The sequence below is a fragment of the Macrotis lagotis genome, chromosome 5 (genome assembly GCF_037893015.1).
Source record: "Macrotis lagotis isolate mMagLag1 chromosome 5, bilby.v1.9.chrom.fasta, whole genome shotgun sequence".
Taxonomy (NCBI): Eukaryota; Metazoa; Chordata; class Mammalia; order Peramelemorphia; family Peramelidae; genus Macrotis; species Macrotis lagotis.
The window spans coordinates 8,184,001-8,210,405 of NC_133662.1; the positions used below are offsets into that span (position 1 = coordinate 8,184,001).

The following is a 26,405-nucleotide window of genomic DNA, read 5'->3' on the forward strand; positions in this document are numbered from 1 at the left end:
ACAGTTTCTGGGTTTGTCTTGGGAGAAGGAAATCATTTCTGTCTAAACAATCGAAACAAGGGCTAATATTCACCATACACTTCAACTTTGTAAGTAAAAGCATTCTTTAAGCTTTTATGGAATTAAGGATGGTCTTTTTACAACACACATAATCAAAGGTTGGCAACTCTTCATGAGATGTAGCCTTTGAATAGCCTATGTAACAATAGATGTAAACATCATCTAAGTTTGAAAGGAATCTGATTGTGTCTGTACATATTCTTTTTTAAATAATGGAGTGAAAAAGCTTTCTTTTGGAGAGTTTATCATCTCAATTTGAAGAAAATCTTAGAGATAGCAGCAAACATTTTTGAATGGAAGAATTTCACAAAGCAATGACAATATTTCTTTATTTCTGCAGATCAAATATGACTTTTCTTAAGAGATTCTGAAGAGCCAAACTTGCTGAATCTGAATCATAATTAATACTTTTCTATCTATCTACATGATAGCTCTTTTAATATAGTTTGTTTCTTTATTTATAATCACATCTATGGGGAAATCTCCAGGGCACTTGTTGAATTCCTTCATCATGGTTCTTCTTTTCACTGGATCCCAATAGGTCAGTTTTCAATTGACTTTTTCAGTTGCCAGCAACTAATACCTCCAAAGATTGGTATTAGTAAAGGAAATCCTTTCTGCCTAAACAATCAAAATGAAGTCTAAAACTCATATTACACTTGAACTTTGAAAGTAAAAGAATTCTTTAATAAGCATTATTCTGCAGTAAGTTCAGATAGAGCTTGATCTAAAAACTAGAGCTCTATTTAAAACAATCAACAAATATTATATGTAACAGGGATAAACTAGGAACATTTCCAATAAGATCAGGGGTGAAACAAGGATACCCATTATCACCATTACTATTCAATATGCTATTAGAAATATTAGTTTTAGTAATAAGAGAAGAAAAAGAAATTGAAGGAATTAGAATTGGCAGTGAGGAAGCAAAACTTTCATTGTTTATAGATGATATACTTAGAGAACCCAAGAAAATCAACTAAAACTACTTGAAACAATTAACAAATTCATCAAAATAGCAGAATATAAAATAAATCCACATAAATCATCAACACTTCTATATATGAACCACAAAGCCCAAGGGCCAGAGATAAAAAGAGAAATTTCATTTAAAGTAATTGCAAGAGGCAGGTAGGTGGTGCAGTGGATAGAGCACCGGCCCTGGAGTCAGGAGTACCTGAGTTTCAAATCCAGCTTCAGACGCTTAATAATTAGCTAGCTGTGTGGCCTTGAACAAGTCACTTAAGCCCATTGCCTTGCAAAAAAAAAACCTAAATAAATAAATAAATAAAGTAATTGCAGACAACATAAAGTACTTGGGATCTACCTCCCAAAACAAACCCAGAAATTGTATGGATACAATTACAAAACACTTTTCACACAAAACCAGATTTAACAGCTAGAAAAACAGCAATTGCTCATGGTTGGGCCAAGTTAATAAAATAAAAATGACAATTCTACCCAAATTAAATCACTTATTATTTGCTTTACCAATCAAACTATCAAATAACTATTTTATAGAACTAGAAAAAACTAACAAAATTTATCTGGAGCAGCAAAAAGTCAAGAATATCAAGGGAACTAATAAAAACAAATATAAAGGAAGGTAGCCTAACTGTACCAAATCTGAAACTATATTATAAATCTGCAGTCATCAAAATTGCCTGATACTGGTTAAGAAATAGTAGATTAGGATAGGTACAAAAGAAAGAATATTAAATGACTATAATAATCTATTGTTTGACATATTACAAAGACATTAATTTCTAGTATAAGTACTCATTATTCAACAAAGACTGAAGGAAAACTGGAAAATAGTATGGCAAAAGCTAGGCATAGACCCACATCTCACATCCTGTACCAAAATACGATCAAATTGGATACAGGATTTAGACATAAAGGACAATACTACAAATGAATTAACAGATCAAGAAATTATCAGTCAGATCTATGGAAAAGGGAGAAATTTATGATCAAACAAGAGAGTACATTATAAAATACAAAATGGATGATTTTGACTATATTAAATTAAAAAGATTTTGCACTAATAAAACCATTGCAGCCAAGATTATAAGGGAAACAGAAAGCTGGGAAACAATTCTGTTAAAGGTCTTATTTCTAAAATAGAATTGAATCAGATTTATAAAGTTATAAGTCATTCCTCAATTGACAAATGGTCAAAGGATATGAACAGGCAGTTTTCAAATGAAGAAATTAAAGATAGATAGATAGATAGATAGATAGATAGATGGATAGATATAGATATATTTCTATATATATAAAATCAATTTTAAAATGCTCCAAATCATTATTGATAAGAGAAATTAAAATTAAAATAACTATGAGGTATCACCTTATATCTATTAGATTGATTAGGATGTCAAAAAGGGGAAATGATCAGTGTTGGAGAGGTTGTGGGAGAATTGGGACATTAATGCATTGTTGGTGGAGTGATGAACTGATCCAACCATTCTAAAACGCATTATGGAACTATGTTCAAAGAGCAATAAAACTGATCATACCCTTTGACCCAATACCAGGTCTAGATCCAGAAGAAATCGTAAAAAAGGGAAAAATTCCACATGTCCAAAAATATTTTTTGTAGCAGCTCTTTTTGTAGTGGCAAAGTATTGGAAATTGAGGGGATGTCCATCAATTGGGGAATGGCCGAAAAAGTTATGGTATATGAATGTTGTGGAGTGCTACTGTTCTAATAATAATGTTTGTGCTTCATTCTCAAAGAAGAACATGACATCAGGGAGATAATGCCATAACAAGCACATGAATTGGATTTGAGTGAGGTGGTGCTGTGCTAAGTCACTGGCCTCATTTTCTTTTCTGGAGCCATCTGGGTCCAGTGGTCAGATATTAATCAGGACAACTGGAGATGGCCCTAGATGCAAGGCAATCAGGGTTAAGTGATTTGCCCAAAGTCACACTGCTAGGAAGAGTCAAGTATCTGAGGCTGGATATGGTTCCATAAGAAACCATGAATGGTTGAACTCTAGACAAGCATGGAATGAATTACAGAAACTGAAGCTGAGTGAAGGGAGCAGAACCAATAGAACATTGTACACATTAACAACAACACTATGAGTTGATCAACTATGTTGGATGCATAGTTCTCAGTAGTTCTCAGTAGTTCAGAGATCTAGGATAACCCCGAGAGACCTGTGATGAACACCATCCACACCCAGATTAAAAAAAACTCAAAAAATTGCACAGAATCTGAATGAACACTATGTTTACTTTTTAAAAATTTCTCTTATATTTTTTCTTCTTATCCCATGATGTTTTCTTTTTCCTCAGTCCAAAATCCTCATACACAAATAACTAATATTTAAAACAAATTGTACTTGCACAACATTCATTAGGCTGTTTCTGAGGGGAGGAGAGAAGAAAATTATATAACTTAAAAATTTGCAAGTGGATGAATGTTGAAAAACTTTCATAATGTAATTGGAAAAATAAAATATCAAATAAAAATTTTTTAAAAATGCATGAAGGGGGCAGGTAGGTGGTACAGTGGATAGAGCACTGGCCCTGGAGTCAGGAGCACCTGAGTGCAAATTTGGCCTCAAACACTTAATAATTACCTAGCTGTGTGGCCTTGGGCAAGCCACTTAACCCCATTTGCCCTGCAAAAACCTAAAAAAATAAAAATGCATGAAGTCAGGAAACGAAGCATCTTGTACAAAGAACTGCAATATTAGTCTCATTGGAACATTGAGTACATGATGAGGAGTGAAGTATATGAAAACTGGAAATGTAAGAAGGGGCAAGGTTAAGTGATAGCTAAGTGAAGGGTTTTCTTTCTTTCCCTTAATCCTAATTCCTCATATCGAAAATGACTAGTTTGTAAACAGGTTAAATATAAATGTGTATGTACAATGTTCACCTGACTGGTTCATTGATGAGGGGAGGGGGGGTAGGTGGGAAGGGAGGGTGAAAGGAAATTATGTAACAAAACTATGCACATGCATGTGGATGAATATTGAAAAACTTTTATAACATGTAATTGAAAAAATAAAATATCAATTGGAAAAAAAATGTATCTGTAATAACCGTTGATCCAGCAATATCATTACTAGGTCTGTAACCCAAGGATATCACAAAAAAGAGTAAAAAAATCCACATATACAAAATTGTTAATAGCTCTTTTCATAAAGAATAAGAATTGGAAATTGAGGGGATACACAACAATTGGGGAATGGCTGAACAAACTGTGATATGTGAAAGTGATGGAATACTATTGTTCTATAAGAAATCATGAGGAATGGGATTTCAGAATAGCATCAACTAATGTTAAGTGAAGTGACCAGAACCAGAATATTATATATACACTCACAGCAACATTGGGTCTTGCTCAACCATGATGGACTTGTTCATTTCAGCAGCACCATAATCAAAGATAACTCTAAAAGACTTGTGATGGAAAATACCATCCAAATCCAGAGAAGAACTATGGAGTATAACTGCTGTCCAACATTTATTATCTTCAATGTTTAAAAGTTGTCTTATGTATTATGTTTTTTCTCTAATTTTTTCCCATTTTGATTTTATTCTTCTTTCACAACATGATTAATAGGGATCTATGTATGGTTATACATGTATAGCCTATATCAGATTATTTTTTGTCAGGAGGAGGGGGGAGGCAAGGAAGGGATGGAGAAAAATGTGAAACTCAAAACCTTGCAAAAATGATTATTAAAAACTACCATTGCCTGTAGTTGGAAAAATAAATATTTTTTTAAAAAGTGTTTCTGGGGGGCACCTAGGTGGCACAGTGGATAGAGCACTGGCCCTGCAGTCAGGAGGACCTGAGTTCATATCCGACCTCAGATATTTAATAATTACCTAGCTGTGTGACCTTGGGCAAGTCACTTGACCCTATTGCCTTAAATAAGAAAAAATTTTAATGAGTCTGCAATGAATGGTTATTAATTAAAAAATGTATCTACAATTAATAAACCAAAGGTTTTTCTTTTTTAAAATTTTGAGTAATGTTCCATATCATACCCTTGAGTTTAAACTGTTCAGAACTACCTTTAAGATATCGATAGATAGCTCCATATATGTGTAGGTATGGAGATATATATGTTATATGTCTAATAAAACAGACCAGGTATTTGTAGACTGAAAATACTGGTGGCCAGAGAAAATACTATAACCTACCATTTTGGCCCAGAGAAACTGAAGTGGCTAATATGATGGAAATTTGAAAGTGTTGCCTGGTAGACAACTCCGATAAGCTCACCATCAGCTTATTAATGCTGATTTGGAGAATTGCCATTGCTGCAGTACCCCAAATATTGCATGCATCTTGTGTCATAATCTCTGAAGAAATAGGTTTTTCTTAGTTTTGTTTTTTCTTCCCCTAGATGTGGACACATTGTCCATAATAGGTTTCCTAGGGTTGTCCTAGCTCTCTGAACTTCTAAGAGGAGTTGCATCCATCAAAGTTGATCAACTCACATTGTTTGGTTTTTGTTTTGTTTTGTTTTTGCAAGGCAATGGGGTTAAGTAACTTTCCCAAGGTCACACAGCTAGGTAATTATAGTATCTAAGGTCAAATTTGAATTCAAGTCCTCCAGATTCCAGGCCTGGTGCTCTATCCATTGTGCCACCTAGCTGCCCCTACACAATATTGTTGTTAATATATTCAATGTTCTCTTGGTTCTGCTCTCTTCACTCAGCATCAGTTCCTATGATTCTTTCCCTGATTCTCTAGAGTCAGACCATTAATGAATTTTTATAGAGCAACAGTACTCTGTAACATGCATATATCATAACTTGTTCAGGCATTTCCCAATTGATGGGCATACCCTCAATTTCCAATTCTTTGCAACTACAAAAAGAGTTGCTATGAATATTCTGGAATATATAAAACTTTTCCCCATTGTCTATGATTTTTTCTGGATATAGACCTAGTATTGGTGTTGTTGGGTCAAAGGGTATGACCAATTTTATTGCTATTTGGGCATAGTTCCATATTGCTCTCTAGAATGGTTGGATTAGTTCACAACTCCACCAACAATGCATTAAGTCCCAATCCTTCCACAACCCTCCAACAATGTTTACCGTTTTTGTTTTCTTAGCTAGTCTCATAGGTATGAGGTGGAACCTCGGAGTAATTTTAATTGCATTCCTCAGTAATGATTTGGAGCATTTTTTCCATATGATTATATATAACTTTAATTTCTTCATTTGAAAACTGCCTGTTCATATTCTTTGACTATTTATCAATTGAGGAATAACTTGCAATCTTGTAAATATAATTTAATTCTCTATACATTTTTGAAATGAGACCTTTATTAGAACCCCTAAGCTGTGAAAATATCTTCCTGACTTTCTGTTTTCCTGATAAATCTTTGCTGCATTAGTGCAAAAACTTTTTATTAGTGCAAAACCTTTTTAATTTAACTACTGCATACCTATCAGATTAGCTAATATAACAGAAAAGGAAAATGACAAATATTGGAGGGATTATGGGAAAATAGGGAATAATTGTTGGTGGAAGTATAACCTGATCTAACTATTCTGGAGAACAATTTGAATCCATGACCAATAGGTCGTGTGAATACCCTTTAATCCAGTTGTAACAGTGCTAGGTCTGTATCCCAAAGATATTTATCAAAAAAAAGGGTCTTGGGGAGGGGTGGAGCCAAGATGGAGAGGACCATCTCTTAGGTACTCTGGATCAAAACTTATAAAATAACGACTCTAACTACATTTTCGAGAGACAGAACCCATAGAGGGATCCAGTGAGGCAGTTCTCCAACCCAAGGTAACCAACCAGGAGAAGAGTGGAAAGACTCCTCTCCACAGGGTTGGAGGGGCAGCCCGCCAGAGCAAAGGAACTTCAACCTCCCAGAGGCAGCCCCAAGGTGCTGGGAGCCTTGGCTCATAGAAGTGAGGGCAGTTTCCTAACCTACACCCCAGAGAGCACCAGACACAACTTGGGGGGATCAGTGGGGGGACCTCTGCCAGAGCAAGCATGTGAAACCCAGCCCTCAGGGTCATGGCAGCCCAGATCCAGGAACTGGAAGCAGGTGGAGCGGGTAAGCAGGAGCCCCCAGGGCCTGAGTACTGAGCCTAGGGAGGGGCGTGGAGAGAGACTGCCAAGCTCTGTCCTCTGTCCCTGGAACAGGACTCTCAGATCTTGATTGCAGTTTAGGCCCCCCCATAGAACAGCAGCCCCCCCCCCACCTCAGCCCTGTGGCAGAGGGGTGCGCTTGCGGTCATTCACTGACCATGAAGGAAAACAGAGCCTCACACACAAAGATCCTTGTAGAGGTGTGCCACTGATACTCAAAAGCTCAGAAGCACCCCAAAACCAGACACAGGATGAAGAAATGAGTAAGCAGAGAAAAAGAGAAACACCATTGAGAAATACTTTGTCTATGATCCCAAGAAGGATCAAAATACTCAATCTGAAGATAAGGAAGTCCAAGTTCCTGCATCTAAAGACTCCAAGAAAAACAGAAATTGGGCTCAGGCTATGACAGAGCTCAAAAAAGACTTTGAAAATCAAGTGAAGGAGATAGAAGAAAAATTGGGAAAAGAAATGAGAGAGATGCAGGAAAAACATGAAAAAGAGGTCAGCAGCTTAGTCAAGGAGATCCAAAGAAATGCTGAAGAAAATAACATGTTAAAAAACAGCATAGGTCAAATGGATAAAACAGTTCAGAAAGTTATTGAAGAGAAGAATGCTTTAAAAAGCAGAATTAGCCAGATAGAAAAAGAGATAAAAAAAGCTCTCTGAGGAGAACAAATCCTTCAGACAAAGAATCGAATGAGGGAGGTTGCTGATTTTACAAGAAATCAGGACATAATACTTCAAAACCAAACGAATGAAAAATTAGAAGAAAATGTTAAACATCTCACTGAAAAAACAACAGATATGAAAAACAGATTTAGCAAAGATAATTTAAAAATTATTGGAATACCTGAAAGTCATGACCAGGAAAAGAGCCTTGACATCATTTTCAAAGAATTACTACAGGAAAATTGCCCTGATATCCTAGAAGCAGGGGGCAAAATAGAAACAGAGAGAATCCACTGATCTCCCTGAGAAAGAGATCCAAAAAACCAAACCTCAGAAATATTCTAGCCCAGTTCCAGAACTCCCAAGTCAAAGAGAAAATATTACAAGCAGCCAGAAGGACACAATTCAAATATTGTGGAGCTGCAGTCAGGATTACACAGGACTTAGCAGCAACTACATTAAAAGTTTGTAGGGCTTGGAATATAATATTCTGGAAGGCAAAAGAGCTTAGAATGCAACCGAGAATCAACTTCCCAGCAAAACTGAACATCTTCCAAGGAAAAAGATGGACTTTCAATGAACCAGGGGAATTTCAAATGTTCCTGTTGGAATGGTCAGAGATGAACAGAAGGTTTGATCTTCAAATACAAGACTCAGGTGAAGCATAGAGAGTGGAGAAGGGTAAAATATAAAGGGCTTAATGATGATGAACTGCATGTATTCCTGTATAGAAAAATGACACTGATAATACTCATATGAACCTTCTCATTTAATAGAGCAGGTAGAAGGAGCTTTTATAGATGAAGCACAGGAGAAAACTGAATTTGAAGATATATTGTGGTGTAAAAATGGAGTAAATAGAAAAAAAGGGGAAATGTAATGGGAGAAAAAAAGGAGAGGAGGAATAGGCTAAGATATTTCATATAATAAGATTTTTTCCTTATTACAATGAGCTATTTCAATGATATGGAAGGGGGGAAGGCAAGGGGGAATGAGGGAATCTTTGCTCTCATCAGAGGTGACTAGGAGAGGAAACAGCATATATACTCAATGAGGTATAGGCATCTGGAATAAGAAGGAGAGAAGAGGAACAGGGGGAAAGGGAGATGTGAATGATGGAGGAGAAGATGGACCATGGAGGGGAGAGTGGTCAGATATAACACATTTTCTTTTTTACTTGTTGCAAGGGGCTGGGATTGAATGGCCTGTCTGAGACCATAGGGCCGGGTGGATGCTGGGCCTAAAGGGTGGTATGTGGGCTTGGGGCCTCTTGGCCCCAGGGTCGGGGATCTGTCTGCTGTGCCACTCAGCTACCCTACAGCAGAGTGAAAGGAGAGAGAAAATATAGTACATGGTAATAGAGGAGTATGAATGGAGGGAGTTGCGATCAGCAATGGCAACAGTGGAAAAATATGGAAATAACTTTTGTGATGGACTTATCATAAGTGGATTGCCCAAGGCCACACAGCTAAGTAATTATTAATTGTATGAGGCTGGATTTGAACTCAGGTACTCCTGACTCCAGGGCCGGTGCTCTATCCACTGCACCACCTAGCCGCCCCTTATGTTTACTCTTAAACAAGAATATTTTAGTAATGTATAAAAAAAACATTTGTACAAAATAAGAACAAATAAATAAAGGATCTTATATGTACAAAAATATTTATAGGAGCTCTTTTTGTGACAGCAAAGAATTGAAGGGATGTCCATCAATTGAGGACTAAACAAGTTATGGTATATGATTATGATGCAATGCTATTTGCATTAATAAATGACAAGCAAGATGCTTTCAGAAAAACCTGGATCAACTTGCATGAAGTGATGTAAAAAAAAAAAAAGAGCAGAATCAGAGAACGGTTTACACAGTAATAACAAATGTGAGTGACTTAGCTATTCTCAGCAATACAATGACCCAAAACAATTCCAATGGATTTGTGATGAAAAATGCTATTTACTTCCAGAAAAAAGAATATACCAAGTCTGAATGCATATTGAAGTGTTTCATTTTCTTTTTAAAGCTTTATTATTGGGGGCAACTAGGTGGCATAGTGACTAGAGCACTGGCCCTGGAGTCAGAAGGACCTGAGTTCAAATCCAGTCTCAGACACCTAATGATTACCTAGCTGTGTGACCATGGGCAAATCACCCAACCTTGCAAAAAAAAAATACTCTATTATTTTTTGGGGGGGTTAGTTTTCATTTTCTTTTGCAATATGGATAATATGTAAATATTTTACAGGACTGCACATGTAAAATAGATATCTTTCTCAAGGAAGGGGAAGAAAGGGAGGAAGAGAATCTGAAACTGAAAATTTTCAAAAATGCATGTTTAAAAATTGTGTTTACAGTAATTAATAAAAATATAAAGTAAAAATAAAAAACATAGAAATAATAGGGAGCCAGTGGAGCTGATTAAATAGGTCAGACTTACACTTTAAGAAGATTAATTTGATAGCTAAGTAAAAGATGGACTAGAGGAGAGACTGAGGCAGGGAAATCAAGCAGGAGGTTATTTCAGTAGTCCAAATATAAGATGGGTGTAGCTGTGTCAGAGGATAAGAAGGTGTCAAATAAAAGATGTTATAAATGGCAGGTTTTGGTAAGTGAATGGATATGGGGGAGGGGAGAGGAGGAGAGAAACAGCAGTTGAGGATGACTCCTACTTTTTGAAAATGGTTAACTGGGAGGATGGTAGTGTGCTGGACAGTAAAAGGAAAATTTGGAAAGGAGAAGTTTGGGGAAAAGATAATGAGATCACTTTGTACTTAAGAAACCTATAGGTTCAAGATATTCAATAGCCAGTTTGAGATGCAAGACTGGAGATAAGAGCTGGAGAAATAGATTTTAGAATTATTAGCATAAAGATGATCTTTAAATCCTTGTTCTTCAAGTGCTATTTTTATCAATTCAGACAAATTCTTTATCCTTTCCAGGCCTGTTTCTTCATCTGTAAAATGAAGTTAAGACTTAATGATTACCTAGCTGTGTGGCCTTGGGCAAGCCACTTTAGCCCCATTGCCTTGAAAAATCTAAAAAAGGGGCGGCTAGGTGGCGTAGTGGATAAAGCACCTGGGTTCAAATCCAACCTCAGACACTTAATAATTACCTGGCTGTGTGGCCTTGGGCAAGCCACTTAACCCCGTTTGCCTTGCAAAAACCTAAAAAAAAAAAAAAAAAAAAAACCTTAGTTAGACTAAGTGGTTTATAACCAATCAATCAGCATTTATTAAATACCTACTATTTGCCAGGCACCATCTACCTCCAGAAGCCTATGATAACATGGCAGGGTGATCTGTAGATGATCGGGATCAGTAGGTTCCCACCAGGGTGAAAGCTAGACCTTGCTGTGCTGGGCAGGACTGGGAACTAGAGCCTGAAGTCTTGCACCCACGCTGCTCCTTCAGGATCCTGGGCAGACACGGAAAAGCATTAGGGGTCGGTCAGTCATCTAATTAAAATTTATTTCAGCGCCTACCATGTGCCAGGCACTGTGATAGATGCTGGGCAGAGTGTGAAGGCCACGTGGGGAAGTGGCACCTGTGAGTCTCTAATGGGGCTGTGGGCGAGGCTGGGGGGCTCAGTACCAGGAACGGAGGGCGCCCAAGGAGCCCGCGATCTCTTCCGGTCTTTTCTCCCCTCAGCCGGCAGCAGCAGCAGCATACGGGACACCTTCTAACTCTCGCGATGGAATCGTCGGCTCCTCCCCCTTCCCAGACTTCCGGGCGAGTGGGCTAGATGGCTCCCCCTAAAGTTGCTCCCGGTTGCCAAGGAAATGACGTCAGGGCACGATGACGTAACTACGCGCAGATTCGCCGGTCCCAGATTGGTTACCAGGAGGCCACTGAGGGAGCAAGCGGGGGAGGAGGAGGGGAGCTGGCGCTCTCCGCAGTTCTCTCCATCCTTGCTAAAGGTGAGACCCAGGGGAAGCCCTTGGCGGAGGCTCAGGTTGCGTGCGCCGACGCTCTCCCGGGCCGAATCGCCTTGGTTTCTTCTCCTCCGACTTTTGATGCTTCCGGCACGCCGTTGCGCGGGTGGGCTCGTGCGATCAGAGCTCATGCTGGGGTGCCGTTCCAGGCTGGCCGAGGCAGCGCCGGGAGGTGGCAGCTTGGCTGTTTCAGAGGAGCGGGAGCTAGCTCAGGTCGGAGAGCGTGAGGAAGAGATGCCCGTGGCCCAGAAGGAGGCATAACGAGAGTGCATTTTGAATTCATTCATGAATTCATTTTCTGATTCTCTTTTTAGGTGCAAATCCGAGACAACCCCTAAAGAATACCCTCAGTCTCTCAGCTTGGAATTCCCACCCGAGATGGAGAGGATGAACCAGGGCTCGCTGAAGTTGTCTTCGGGCAATCTGATAGGAGAGAAAGACACGCTTCAGCAACGGGAAGTTCATCAGGGACTTGACAGCCTCAGAGAAGATAGGCTCGTGGGGCTGGATGCTGAAGTCCTTCCTGCTGTAGCAGACTCACATCCACAGATCCCTGCTGGGATGAGAGGAGATCCTTTGGAACCTTACCGACCCACTAGTGAGATTGCAGAGCCACTGCAGGCTCCTACCCTCTGGCACTGCCCTGATGGGAGCTTTGCCAAGAGGATCATGGTCCAGGGCCAGGGCTTGGACAAACCCAAGGGGGGCTCCCAGTGCCAGGTTCTAGTCTCTGGGCTTCCCTCTGGAGTGGGTCTGCCTGAAGGCTGGACAGAACTAACTGTGGGCTCAGGGTCATGGAGAGACAGTCCCTGGGGAGAGATATTGGAGAAATGCCTGGAAACCATGTGTTCAGGTGAACAGGCAGAGCTCTTACTCCCAGGTAGAGCCGAGCCCCCTGCCTTGATCACCCTGGCCTCCTTCACCCTAGGCAAGGATTCTTGGGAGTTGTCAGTCAAGGAGAAAGAAGAGCTAGCTTCAGAGGAGCGGGCTAGGGGCACAGAACTGTTCAGAGCTGGGAACCCTGAAGCAGCTGCTAGGTGTTATAGCCGAGCTCTGCGGTTGCTGCTAACCCTTCCACCTCCTGGCCCTCCAGACCGAATCGTCCTTCATGCCAATCTAGCTGCCTGCCAGCTGCAGTTAGGACAGCCTACCTTGGCAGCTCAGAGCTGTGATCGAGTACTAGAACATGACCCAAGACATGTGAAGGCACTGTACAGAAGGGGAGTGGCCCGGGCTGCCTTTGGGGAACTGGATGGAGCTGTTGCTGATCTACGGAGGGTGCTGGAAGTGGAACCAGGAAACCGGGCTGCCAGAGAGGAGTTGGGGAGGGTAGTGATAAGGGGGAGAGAACAGGATGCAGGACTGGCCCGGGGTCTTCGAAAAATGTTTGGCTAATTAAAATTCAGAACTTAGAGAACAGAAATGATGTGTTTTGTAGTCTGTGCTGTTAGGGAGAAGGTTTTGGAGATATATAGATTTAGAAGAGAAAAGACTTGTTGGGTTTCACTTCATAGTCCATTATCCTATTTACTGGCCTAGAGAATTACTATTTGTCCCCTTCAACATCCATTCTTTCTCTTTATTTTGTGTTTTGTTCTCATTTTTTCCTCCCTTCTCGATCTTGAGTCTGTGATTGATGAGTTCTTTCTACTTGAATCTTTGTCACGCCTTATTTGCCACTCCTTTAACCCTGAGTTCTTTTCTTCTGTCTTGTCTAATCCTAGCCACATATTCAATATTGAGATTGAATTTATTGAAAATTTGATATCTGATCTCACCTGAATTCTCCCTGCTCTACTGCAATCCTTTACTTTCCCTTGATCATCATATTTTTCTCAAGTTCCCTATTCTAGAACAACACAGGTCTGACCATGCAATAGTCTTCCTTAAAGTATCTTCATTTTAATAGCAGTCCCTAGGAGAAAATACAAACTCCCAACCTCGGTATTAAAAACTGAGGATCTAGCTTGATTAACATTTCTGGACTTATTTTATATTTGTATATTACTCTCCATATTTCAACAAAAGTGATGTTAACTGGTTTGTGAACTAAAACATGTCTTCTCTTGCCTCTGTCCCTTTACACAGGATATTGGATTCTTATAACTGAAATTTGCACCCTCTTTATAACTCTTAGAATAACTAACTGTAAGGATCCATCTTAGGTGCCATCCATGTCTGACACAAAGCCTATCCAGATTCTCATTTTCTTAGACCTTCCTCCCTCAGATTACTTTTTAGGCAGAAAAGCTTCCAGAAAGTGGCTTATGTATTTTATTTTGTTGTCAGTGTATCCACAGAACCTTTTACAATTTCAAAAGAATCTTTTCTCATTGAAATTCTCTCCCTACCCCTTCCCCCAGTGATATAGATCATAGCCATCCACATCTGCCCATTCTGAACCATTTTTTTTTTCATGTTTTCCTTTGTTTACCACAAAGGTCCTACAGAATGGTTTGGGGTCTTATTTGATTTTTCTTAATGTGAGATGCCAGTAGAGTATTCAGACTTTCCATATATATATTATCCCTTGCTCTGGCCACATGATCAGTCTACATATTTTTGCTTACATATTTATCTGGTGACATCCTCTATTCCAGTTCTTTGAAGTTCTTAATTTGTTATAAGCTCTGGCCTTTTTAACACTCAATATGCATCTCTCCATTTTCTCTTTGTATTGAGTTCATTTTGAAGATTTTAGATGATAAACTTGTCCTTGCACATATTAGGCCTCTAATAAGTATTTGTAGAATTTACTGGATCATGACTAGCAATTCAAGCAGGGTCACGATCAGACTGGCTAGGGGTGAAAGAAAGCCTTAAGTGAGTAGAGGTGGGGAGAAAGTCCAGAGTCATAGAGGTGGGGTCAGTAATACATAGAGAAGAAGCAATGTGGGGATAAGAATACTTAGGGGAGATTGAGAGGATGTTAAAGCCATCTTATAGTATCTGAAGAGCAGTCATGAACAAAAATTAGTTACAGGGAGCAGAATTAAGGAGCAATTGTTATTGAGAGATAGATTTTTAGTTCAACATAAGTAAACATTTTCAAAATCGGAGCTGTCCAAAAGCAGCTTTGGGAAACATCATAAAGTTAAGAGAAGGCACCTCAGAGGCCACTGTTCAACCAAACTGAGGATTGGGAAGATTAGGTCAGTCAACAAGCATTTACCATGTGCCAGGCATTTCAATAAGCCGGAACATAAAAGCAAAGACAGTTCCTGTCCTCAAGAAGCTTACATTCTCATGCAGAGATATGCAAACAACCACGTACAAGCAGGGTGAATTAGAAATAATCTCAAAGAGAGACACTCAAGAAAGCTTCTTGCAAAAGGAGGGCTTTTGGTTTTGTCCTTCACTCTGGAAGACCATGACATCAGGGAGGTGATACTATGACAAGCACATGAATTGGATTTGAGTGAGGGGCTGCTAGGTTCAGGCTCACTTTCTCCTCTAAAGTCATCTGCATCCAGTGACCAGATGTGGATCGGGACGACTGAGATGGCCCTGGCTGCCAGAGAATCAGGGTTCGGTGACTTGCCCAGAATCACACCACTAGAATGTGCCGAGTGTCAGAAAGTCCTTGAACCCGGGTCCTCTGGACTCTAGGGCTAGTGTTCTATGTACTTGCGCCCCCCAGCTGCCCCAAGGTGGGACTTTCATCGAGATTTGAAGGATGCCAGGACTCGGAGGGTGGACTTCCCATATTGCTGACCCTAAGCTTGGGGATTCTCATTCGATTCTAAATCTGAATTTTACCGAAGAAGACGAAAAGAACAAGAACAACAAGAAAAGAGAAAGAAAACAGATGGGGGAGAACGAGGAAGAAGAACCAAAGTGCTTTACATATATGTCGGAGGAAGCAAACAGCCTCTGACTGCAGAAAACTACACCCTCAGCAGGCTCGGCTCGCCGAAGGCACGTGTCACACCCTCTAGTCAAGATAGAGCACCCCCAAATCCCTCGCGGTTTCCTCCATCTTCCACGGGATTTGGGGGAACGACGATCACAATTCCCCAGCTGTCATTCAAAATATTTGCTTCAGGGAGATTCTTAGACCTGAGGGATGCCGCACATGGCAGATGTGCCAGTTAGCTTTCCCTTCCTCATCATTTTTTAAATCTCGTATGATTCTTATTACCTCCGAGACGCAGAACCTTCCTACTATTGGTTCGTCTATTAATCATTGCAAAACCGTATTGGTCAGATCGGCTTCCGGGGCGGAAAGGCGCCCAATGGCGTTCTGATTGGTCTCTCTTGCGGAGGGGGCGGGGCTCCAACCCGGCTCCGGGTTGGGGGTGGGTGGGGGGAAGATGGCGGCGGAGCTGCTACTGCTCAGCGACATCGCCGACCCGGCTCGTTTCTTCGCCGACAACCTTCTGAGCGCCGAGGACTGGGGTCCGCGGGGAAGGGGCTTGGGAGGGGGAGGGGGTGTCTTGAGGAGGGGACGGGACTAGGGTGAGCAGCGGCGCCGAGGAACCTCCAGTCTGGGGAAACCTGGGTGGGGCGTTCGGGGCTGAATTTTCCAAGGGCGGGGACGGGAGGGTCCATTTTCCCCCCAGAGGATTGTCCTCCTTGGGGGGTCCCCGTCGGGGGCGCCCCAAAACTGTGCTCCTGTGCTCCTTCCACATGACGGCTGAGGAATCCCTTCCCTCCTCTCTCGGCGGGGAAGGGGCTGGGGACCAGGGAGTCGCGGATTGCCCTATTTTTTATGGGGGGATCCTCCTGGATTCTACCATGGCGGGAATGGGGAGGGGGTGTGACTGGGGGATACCACTGAGGCTAGATGGGGGTAACGGCTGTCACATCCACCCTTGCAGACCGAACTCTCTATAATTGCCTCGATGAAGTGACTGAAGAGCAAGCTCAGCTCTTCAGATGTTTGGAGCAAGATGTCCCGGTAAATTGGAGAACCACAAAATGTCACAAACGGGAAGGGGACCTTGGGGATCTGGTCCAGCCTCCTTCTTTTGTATAGGGGTTACTGAGGCCAAGGGAGGGGAAGTGACTTGCCCAGGATCACACAGATCCCATCACTCGTCCTGGGGCAGCTCCCACCTTGCTTGGAATTCTCCCTTTCTCATGTCTCTTTCTGTCATCTCTCACACAGTTTGATAGCAGCTCCCTGGACATGGGCATGGACATCACCTCCCCTGAGCCCCCATGGGACCCACTGCCCATCTTCCCAGGTGAAGGATACCTTGTGCCTCATCCTCCCTTATCCTTATCCTGTTAAATTAACCGTGTTCCACCCCTTCCCAAATTTCTGAGTCAGCTTTCCAGCTACTTCCATTCCCATTTCTTTCCCAGACATATCTTGCCCCAACCTATTGTCCAGAAGCCCTTATATTTTCCTCCATTTCTTCAGATAACCTCTGTTGCCCTGAGGCTTTCCTCTAAAGGCTCCACCTCCCCTCTCCTTTTCCAGCATCCCAAAGACTTTTAGCTCTCCTTTTAGACTTTTCTATCCTACTCACAACCCTTTCACACACCCCTCACTTCCAGAACTACAGGTGAAGTCAGAACCTTCTTCCCCTTGCTCCTCCTCTTCTCTCAGCTCTGAGTCATCACTTCTCTCCACGGAGCCACTTGGCCAGGTGAGAGTTTCATTTTTCTTCTCCTCTGGATGGCAAACAGTTTCATTCAATGTTATTTGTGAACTATTCATCCTTAGCATGAAAGTCTTCTTTCCTACCTCTTTTTCCATCCAATTTACTCTGTCTTTCCATCCATTTCCTGCAGGCTTCTCTGGGGGAAGAAGTACTTGGTGTGAAAATAGAATCTCCTAGCCCTCCACACTGCCTCCTGGAGAATGTTTTGAAACCTTCATTTGAAGCTGTCCAGATTAGTGTGGGCCTCACCCCAAATGACCTCTCAGGTAGTCATTGGTTTTTCTCTCCCCCCCTCCACCAGGTCCCATTGTGTGATGGCAAGGAAGAAGTAGGAATGACAGACAACTGGGAAAAAAGATCATCAGGGAGGGGAGATTAAGAGTTAGGGCTATGTCTGAGAAAACAAGACCAGAGAGATGTAGATGTTCTATCCCTGTTCTTCCCCAATCCTTATTTCAAACATTCAGCCAGGTAATGAATCTTCATCTTGCATTCCTTCAACCTTTATTGGTTCTATTTGTGTACTGTTTGGCATGAGTTCTTGAGTGATATGCATTGATTGTTCAAAAGTATTCATGAAGGACTCAGTATGTACCATACACTGGATAAATGCAAGATGTCCCTCCCTGCTCTCCCTTAAGGAAAAGTCAAAATAGAACCATTTATTAAGTGTTTCCTAAGTGCCAGAATATTTGCTAGATGCTGGGGATAAGTAAGTAAGACATAGGATCACAGTGATCCTATAGGATTCTATAGGAGCTTATATTCTGGTGGGGAAAGATAAAACAAAAAGGGGATCTGGAAAGTGGTGGAAGTGTGGCATGGTGTAACATTGATATCTAGGCAAAAAACAATGTAGGGGAGCGGCTAGGTGGCATAGTGAATAGAGCACCGGCCCTGGAGTCAGGAGTACCTGAGTTCAAATCCAGACTCAGACACTTAATAATTACCTAGCTGTGTGGCCTTGGGCAAGCCACTTAACCCCATTTGCCTTGGGGGAAAAAAAACAACCTAAAAAAAAATGTAGAAGCTAATAGAAAGGAGGTACAGTGATGACCTAAGTAGTGGCAGGATAATTAGGATAGACAAGAAAGAAAATACACTGAAGTAACCCCTCATAGATTTTATGATTAAATGCTAGATTCCAGTTATAGGGATTAGGAAGGAAGTCCCCTTATTGCAAGTGCTAAGGGAAAATGTCATTGGAGTAGGTAGAATTTAGTCTATATCCTACAAAACAGGGAGAATTTGAAGCAGGTGGAGAGGAAAAGTGTTTATTTGGAAAAAGGATTATCATTTAAGGAGCAGAGGTTTCGATGGATACAGTCTGTTCTTTGAACCATGAGGCATTAATCTGACCTGGAATATAGTGTTTGGATTAGTAAGTAGCAGAAGATAAAGTTGAGTAAGTAGGTTGTGGTCTTAAAATTTGGTGAATTGAACTGAATTATGAAGGGCCTAGACTGATAGGATAAGATAAGGAATGTGAAAATATTAGATTTCTATCTATAGAGTACTATGTAAGTACAAACTGTTATTGTTATTACTTTATCCTGTAGGTAATGGAAAACAGTAAAGATTTTAATCAGAGAAGAATCTGAAAAAAACCATATTTGAGGAAGATTATGGCAGTAGTGGTGGAGTCTTGAGTGGATTTTATTCCAAGAGTTGAGGGTGGGGGGAGGACAAGAGGCTAAAGGTAGGAAGACCAATTAGGTAATTACAGTATTACTGGATTAAAGATGATGAGGACCTGAATTAGAGTAACAGTAATAGGAAAATAGGAAAGCAAAATAATCTTATCTTTTCTATTTCCACAATATATGTGCCCTTTTTTTTTCTATTTTAGTAAAGGTTCTCATCCCCTCATACGTTGACTGTTGAAATGATTGCAGGTCTCAGCCCGCTCCAGGCCATTCTACACATAGCAACCAAAGTAATCCTCCTAAAGAGTAGGTCCAGCCATGCCACCCCTCTCCCCAAACATCTTTTTTCCCGCTTTGCAGATATACAGACCAAGACAGAACCTATCTCCCCTTCTTCCTCTCTTAGCTCAGAGGCCTCATTGCTCTCCACAGAATCCCCCAGTAAGGTAAGTCTCACCTCTTACTTTTCCCTAACCAGTTTATTACCCCCTTAGTTTCCTCCCTCACCCTGGGCGTAAGAAGGTTTTTCCCCTAATCAGAATACCTCCTAATCATTCCTCTCTCTCATACTCCTTTGACTTCCTTTTACAACTCTTCTCTCTTTTCTCCACAGCATCTTGTAGAAGAGGAGGTGCTAGGAGTTAAAACAGAGTCACCAGCCCCTCAACTTTGCCTTCTAGGGGATGTCCTGACTTCCCCATTTGGATCAGTTCAGATTAATGTGCGTCCATCCCCTGATGGTTCCTCAGGTAATGTCCATCCTACTTTCTGAGTTTCCCAGTTTAAAGGACCTGCCTTCCTAATAACTCTTCTTTTTGTCCCTTCCCCAGGAAAGACCCCACTCCACCGGAAGCCACCACTACAACCAAAACCTCTTATGGTGACAAATATTCCACTGCCCACCCGAAATTCACCTCCCAGCACCACAGTCCTATTGCAGCCCCTAGGTCAGCCCCCACCAGGTATGGAAGAAGGGAGTCAAGGCTGAATCCAGAAATGATTTCTTGAACTCCTGAACTAGGAATGTTAGAATAAAGTACAGACTGCCTACCTAACAATACTCTGTATATTCCTTCTCTCCACTCAGTTCCATCTGGGCCTTCCGTAGTCCTTTTCCAGGGCCCTGTTCAAGTACAGCCCTCCATGGGGGAGGGCCCAGCTCCTTCCACCCCTCGGTTGGAGAGGAAAAACATTGTTCCAGCTCCTATGCCTGGGACTCCATGCCCTCCAGAGGTGGATGTAAGTATTAGGGAGAAGGGAGAATGGCAGATTAGGGAGGAACCTATCATAATAAAAAGGAGTTGAAAAAGTTGGAGATGAGATACAGGTAAGGGAACAGATAGGAGGAGATAATAGGAGGGCAGCTGGAGATTAGGGCCAGAAAGAAGGGAGTCCTGGCCTAGGGATTAAAAGTTGGGGGGAAACAGGGCTATCAGAGAATAGAGGGCATATGGGCAATGATTCTGAGGAAGGAGAGAGGCCAAAAAAAAAAAGACCTTCCACTACACAGCAGGATTGAACTTTGTACTTTGAGGAGGGAGTACAGAAGGAAAATTCCCTTGGCTAATCATAGTGAGAAAAAAGCTAGAAGTACAGTGAGAATGTTTCTTACTGGTAGTTATTGTTCAATTGTTTTCAGTCATGATCAACTTTTTGTGTCCCCTTTTGAGGCTTAGTAGTATGGCGTAGTATGCCATTTCCTTCTCCAGCTCATTTTACAGATGAGGAAAGGAAAATGAGGCAAACAGGGTTAAGTGATTTTCCCGGATACCATGTATGAATTCAGAAAGATGAGTCTTCCTGACTCCAGGCCCAGCACTCTATCCACTGTATCAGAACAAAGGGAAGTTATGGGAATAACTCTTTCCCCAGAGAAGTCAGGAGGGGAAAAAGAAGCTACCCTCTGGTTATCAGGGCAGAGAAGTCAAGAAACTTGTCAGTCAGAGGTCCTGGGAGGGTCTGCTTTCTTGAACTTGGTCGCAGGGCTGGAAGTCTCTGAGAACAGAGTATCCCTTGCCTTTTCTACCCTCAATATACACATTCAGGCAAAGTTGCTGAAGCGTCAACAACGGATGATCAAGAACCGGGAGTCAGCCTGTCAGTCTCGGCGGAAGAAGAAGGAATATCTCCAAGGACTGGAGGCTCGGCTCCAAGTGGTCCTTGCAGATAACCAGCAGCTCCGCCGTGAGAATGCTGCTCTTCGACGAAGACTGGAGGGCCTGTTGGCAGAGGTGAGGGCCTAGGGGGGGCCCAAGGGAGCCTGGCAACAGAAAGGAAGGAGCCTCGGGTTGACTTACTTTGCTTCCTTTATTTATCTGCCCTTCTAGAACAGTGAACTAAAATTTGGATCTGGAAACAGGAAGATCATCTGTGTCATGGTCTTTCTCCTCTTCATTGCCTTCAACTTTGGACCTGTCAGGTAAAGGCCTATTTCCCCTTCACTATGTGTTCCCCACACTTAAGCAAGGTGAATTAGGACTGAGGCTACCCATTTCCCTTGCCTTAGGGCAGAGTCCATCCTGTTGGAAGCTTCTTTTGCTTGCCCTTTCACTTTTCACATACTCAGGAAGCTCCAAGGGCTCCATTTTGCCTCTAAAATAGCACACAAACTCCTCAGTTTAACATTCAAAGCCCCACAGCTAGGGTTCCACTGACCTTTCCCATTCCCCTATTTCCCTTTATCTGCCCAGCCTCTCCCTCCTTCAATCAAATGAATTTACTTTCTGATTGCATATGTCATGCTTTATCTCCCACCTTCACATCTTTCTAGTCACCCCTCCTTTATCCCTTCTCATGCCCAGGTCAGTTGTTTCTTCTTATTGCTGAAACAACTACTTTATATTATGTTTTAGATAAATTTTCCCATAGTAACATGTAAACTCTTTGAGGACTACAGGGATTATTTTCCTTTTTGTCTTGTCATCCTTAGCATATAACATAGTGCCTGACATAAAATAAGTGCTTAATGAATGTTTCATTAAATTAATAGTTAAATAAATAGGAGTACCAGACATAGTTGTCCATTCTAATGATGAGTCCATCTTCTGTCCCTTCCAAATTTAATGATATAGGTCATCATGGCTCTCAGATCTTCTCTAGTCTGGGATAAATATAGAAAAGGAGGGATTTAGAGGTCAGTAGGATATTGGATTCTTTTCCTAAATACCCCCCCCATACCAAATTTGGACCTAGGAGGCTTGAATTCTAATGTGAACTATCACTTCTTCATTTTGTGATTATGGCTAATTCATTTGACTTCAGTTTTGTCTCAGTTTTGTCACATATCAGATATAGGTAACAATACTTAGACTCCTTACTCCACAGACTTACTGTAGGGAAAGCACTTGGTTAATATTCAGGTGTTGTAAAAATATGTATCATCATCATCATCATTATTACTTTCTCATCTTCTCTAGCATCAATGAATCTCCTCCAGTTCCAGCCTCATCTCATGTGGGCAGGGAAGAGTCTTGGCCCCAGAGGCACCTCTTGGAATTCTCAGAGCAAGGAGTAATTCCTGGGGAGGACACCCAGGGAACACCACTGGGTCACAAGGAATCACAGCCCAAGTCCCCTGGCCAACCACATTTCAAGTAGGATGAGAGCAAGACACTCCTCACTTGCATGCCTAGAATACACTCCTTCCTCACCTCCACATCTTCAATCCCTACTTCCCCCCCCCCCCACTTGTTTTAAGTACCATCTTCTTTATGACTTTTTCTGACCCTCCTTTCCCTCTCCCTTTAGGACCTGAAAATCTGCCTTGTATTTATTTCATATATTCCTATATAGGTACATTATCACTTCCAAGTGAATGTGAGCTCTTTGAAGGCAAGGACTTTTATTTTTGTCTAGCACAATAGCATATCTAGATACTTTGTCTTTGTTGATTGATTGAAGCCTCATTCACTGAGTGAGGATTAAAACTGTTTTACCCGTAGCTACTCAAATCTTCTTGAGTATTAATCATCTCCTTCTGCCTCTTTCCTTCTGATCCTCAAAGCCTCTGAACCCCCCATTTCTCTTGTTGAAGAACAAGATTGTGGCAGGTTCTAACTGTGTATCCCTTTCCCTACTCTACTCCAGAAACCTAACAACCTTTCCCAAGGGAGCCAAGGAGCTGTTGCTGAGAGACTTAGACCAGTTCTTCCTTTCCTCCGACTGTCGTCACTTCAACCGAACTGAGTCTCTTCGGTAAGGGGGATTCTTTATGGTAGGGCAGAGACCCTCTTGTCGGTGTTTTCTTCATCCCTTTCTTTTTCCCCCTGGCTTAGACTGAAGATACACTCTCCTATACTGAGAAATCATATGCCCATTCTCATCCCAGACCAAAATTCTTCATTGACCTTTTCAAAAGTTGAACCTTGGTTCTAGACTTCTGTACTTGTAGCATTAATTTTGTGGGCAGGGGTGGGTATGTGTGCTTGTGTCGATTTTTTTTTTTATTTTTAGTGGGGGGAATGATGAGGAAGTAGCACATTGGACTGGGATAATCTCTCAAGAACTTATATTCCAAGGGAGAGCCAGGGGATGGTGTTCAATTTGTTTCCTGATTAATTCCTCTAAGGCTTGCAGATGAACTTAGTGGCTGGGTCCAGCGACACCAGAGTGGAAGAAAAAGGAATCCTCAGCCCCGGAAGGTCAGAGAAAAACAGGTAGGAGATGATGGTCACTGAAGATTTTAGTAGCCTGAATAGCAGTAGTTTAGAAAATCAAGTGAAGAGAGCCTAGGAATCCTGAGAGTACAGAAAAGGAACAGGAGAGGTGGGAGTAGTGTTTGAATGGTGAGGGAACTCTAGGTGATTAGGAATATCAAATTTAGTATGAGAAGTCCTAGGAATTTGGAGAGACTCTTGAGTGTGGGCAGGGAGATAATAGATTCCAGGAGTCCTTTAGGGTTGTGGCTGTCTCCACCAATCCCTGTTTGCTGAGATTCTTTTTTTTTGCAGAAGTCTCACCAATGGAAGAAACCACCTTCAGCCTGGTCAGTCCCTCCTCGGCCCTCTGGTCCTCCTGAAAAGTGAGTGGGGCCTGCTGTGTGCCTGCCCTTTCCACTTAAGGGAAGACCTTTCCATGCTCTTGGATGGAATTTGAATATTGTTCTGGAATGTCCTTCTGTCATTCCCAGTACTCTCTCCACCCTCACTAGGGATTCTGTGAGCCAGCTGCAGCTGTATCACCATCCCAGGCGTCCACAGCCAGAGTTCCTAGATGCCATTGACCGCCGGGAAGACACATTCTATGTCGTCTCCTTCAGAAGGGTGAGTCTCTCAGCCCTGTTGTAGTCAGAATTCACAAGTGGAGGAGGGAGCAGACCCAGGGTTAAGAGTACTGAAGGCAGGGTGCTTGTGGTCTCACTCTCTTTCTGCATCATCACATGCAGTCTTTCACATTCCCTCCACTGGTCGGATAGGACCCCTGGGCCTAGGGCAGGGAGGGAAGGAAGGGACAGATAAGACACTACCCCTGGCCTATTTCTTTTTCATTTGCTCTACACATAGTGGATGTTTAATAAATAGCTGTGAATGATTATGGTCCTCTAGGATCACTTGTTGCTCCCAGCAATCAGCCACAACAAGACTTCGCGCCCAAAGATGTCTTTGGTGATGCCAGCCATGACTCCCAATGGTAATTCAGAGAACAGGGTGGGAATAGACTTCAAAATCAGAGGGCCTGGGAAGCAGACAAGTTTGAGGGAGGAAATGGGCAATAGATGTATTGAGCAGACAAGAGATTCTAAGAGAAAAACAAGAAATATTTGGGATGACTTTGGGGAACAGGAGGAACCTGAGTCTGAGTGTATGAGAGGCATCACTCACCTCTTTTTTCTCTTCTTTTCTTCCTCATATTAACCTTCATGGTTCAATATATGTACCTTTTCTTGCTATGTTCCTTTTCTTGATCCATATATGTGTGTGTCTTGTTACCTGCTTTTTTCCTTCTTTCTCACTCTTGTCTGTTTCTTTCATAATTCTCATTCTGCTCACTGCCTGCCTAACTTTTCCTCCTTTCTCCTCTCACAGAGACCCTATCAGGCCGGGGCAATACAGGGGACTATGAGGTGATGATGCAGATCGAATGTGAGGTCATGGACACCAGAGTCATCCACATCAAGAGCTCCACAGTGCCCCCTTCCCTTCGAAAGCAGCCCCCTCCTCCTCCTGGCAATGCTTCAAGCAACCCCTTGCCTCCTCCAGCACCCAGCTCTTCTAGGCAAGCTCCTCATCATCCCTTCTACCTCAGTCATCCCTAACAACTCTGACTTGCACTGACTTTAAACTGAGAATGTAGTGGGGTGTGTGTCCTCTCTTTGTCTAATCCAGGGTTTGGCATGAATAAGGCACTTATTTGGGGGCGGGACTATTCCCTCTACCTTTTGTACAGAAGACTCTGCTCTTCCCTGATCCCCAGTCTCTGCTTGTTTTTTGGAGGGAGAGATGGGTAAGCTCCATTTTTTTGAGGGCTCCTGCACATACCCCTTATTCTGTTATTTCTCTAATATTAGAGGGTAAGGGGTAGGTGGGAAGCTAGTCCCCAGGTGGGACCAAGTTTTTTTACGTTTTGTGGGGAGCTTATTGAGGGGAAAAGGGAGAGAGGGAATAATTGGGAGGTGATTGAAGTTTGTGTGTTGTGTTTTTTTATATTGAATAAATGGCTGAGAGGGAATGGAGATATAGTGCTTTCCTTCTTGGGTTTTCATTCAGACTTTGGAGAAAAGTGTACTCAGTGCTCCAAGAGATGTGTCAAACCAGAGAGAAAACAAAAAGACAGCTGGGTCTGGGGTGGGGTGGGTGTATCATCACAGACCTAATGTCATCACCTACCCCCTTCTGTCTAGCTCTGTCACTGGGTGTTAGGAAAAGGAAGAAAGGGTGTCCTCAGAACTAACTGATGGATAAACAGCCCTGGACTTTTTGTATAAATAGGATAGAATAGGCACATGCCCACCCCTTGGGACCAGCAATCATTGGGCCCCGACACTGTGACAAGTCCTGCCTACCCTATTCCACTAACTTCTCACAGTCACCAGGCATTTAGACAAATAAAAAAGGATCTATGCCTGGGAAGGAGGGGCCACAATAAAATAGTGAGAAAGATTTGGAATAGGGTGGGGTAGGCTTGTACTTCAACTCTGGAAGATTTGGAAGGGGGGAGGGGACCTGAAATGGATGGTACAAAATTCATTGTCACTTCTGATTTGAGGGGGGAGAAAGGAGAAGTTTGATTGAATGGGGGAGAGGGTCTTAACACATTTATTCTTATGAACCACCCTTGGGACATGACCCTGCTGAATTATCCTAGGTCAGAAAGAGCCTGTAGGCTGGGCTGGGCTGGGCTGGAAGCCCATAGGACTGGACATGGGCCACCCTGGGACTGGAGCCCAGGTCTACAGG

The 26,405-nt window shown here is 42.2% G+C and overlaps 2 protein-coding genes and 1 long non-coding RNA gene across 5 annotated transcripts; 2 read left to right on the forward strand and 1 right to left on the reverse strand.

The window, feature by feature from the left end:
• Positions 1-362: 362 nt before the first annotated feature.
• LOC141523459 (uncharacterized) lies at positions 363-11,505 on the reverse strand. Its single transcript, XR_012478493.1, has 3 exons — positions 11,413-11,505; positions 11,088-11,236; positions 363-10,986 (listed from the first exon to the last, which is right to left on the reverse strand). It is a non-coding gene; the product is annotated as an uncharacterized LOC141523459 (long non-coding RNA).
• Positions 11,506-11,649: 144 nt separating this feature from the next.
• On the forward strand, positions 11,650-15,932 carry FKBPL (FKBP prolyl isomerase like). 2 transcript variants are annotated; one of them, XM_074236638.1, is made up of 2 exons: positions 11,650-11,738; positions 12,068-15,932. In XM_074236638.1, the coding sequence occupies exon 2, from the start codon at positions 12,132-12,134 to the stop codon at positions 13,146-13,148; it is 1,017 nt and encodes a 338-aa protein (XP_074092739.1). In that variant the 5' UTR covers positions 11,650-11,738; positions 12,068-12,131; the 3' UTR covers positions 13,149-15,932. The 2 variants fall into 2 exon arrangements, with proteins under 2 accessions (XP_074092739.1, XP_074092740.1); XM_074236639.1 differs by lacking the exon at positions 11,650-11,738 and adding an exon at positions 11,745-11,966.
• A 122-nt stretch (positions 15,933-16,054) lies between these two features.
• ATF6B (activating transcription factor 6 beta) lies at positions 16,055-25,697 on the forward strand. 2 transcript variants are annotated; one of them, XM_074236626.1, is made up of 18 exons: positions 16,055-16,151; positions 16,574-16,653; positions 16,864-16,942; positions 17,259-17,350; positions 17,496-17,631; positions 19,372-19,457; positions 19,625-19,760; positions 19,842-19,973; positions 20,099-20,250; positions 21,057-21,242; positions 21,339-21,430; positions 22,428-22,604; positions 23,098-23,205; positions 23,579-23,666; positions 23,961-24,031; positions 24,161-24,272; positions 24,555-24,639; positions 25,035-25,697. In XM_074236626.1, exons 1-18 carry the CDS (start codon positions 16,067-16,069, stop codon positions 25,262-25,264), a joined length of 2,127 nt encoding a protein of 708 aa, XP_074092727.1. In that variant the 5' UTR covers positions 16,055-16,066; the 3' UTR covers positions 25,265-25,697. The 2 variants fall into 2 exon arrangements, with proteins under 2 accessions (XP_074092727.1, XP_074092728.1); XM_074236627.1 differs by having other exon boundaries at positions 23,961-23,995.
• The last annotated feature ends 708 nt before the right edge of the window (positions 25,698-26,405 follow it).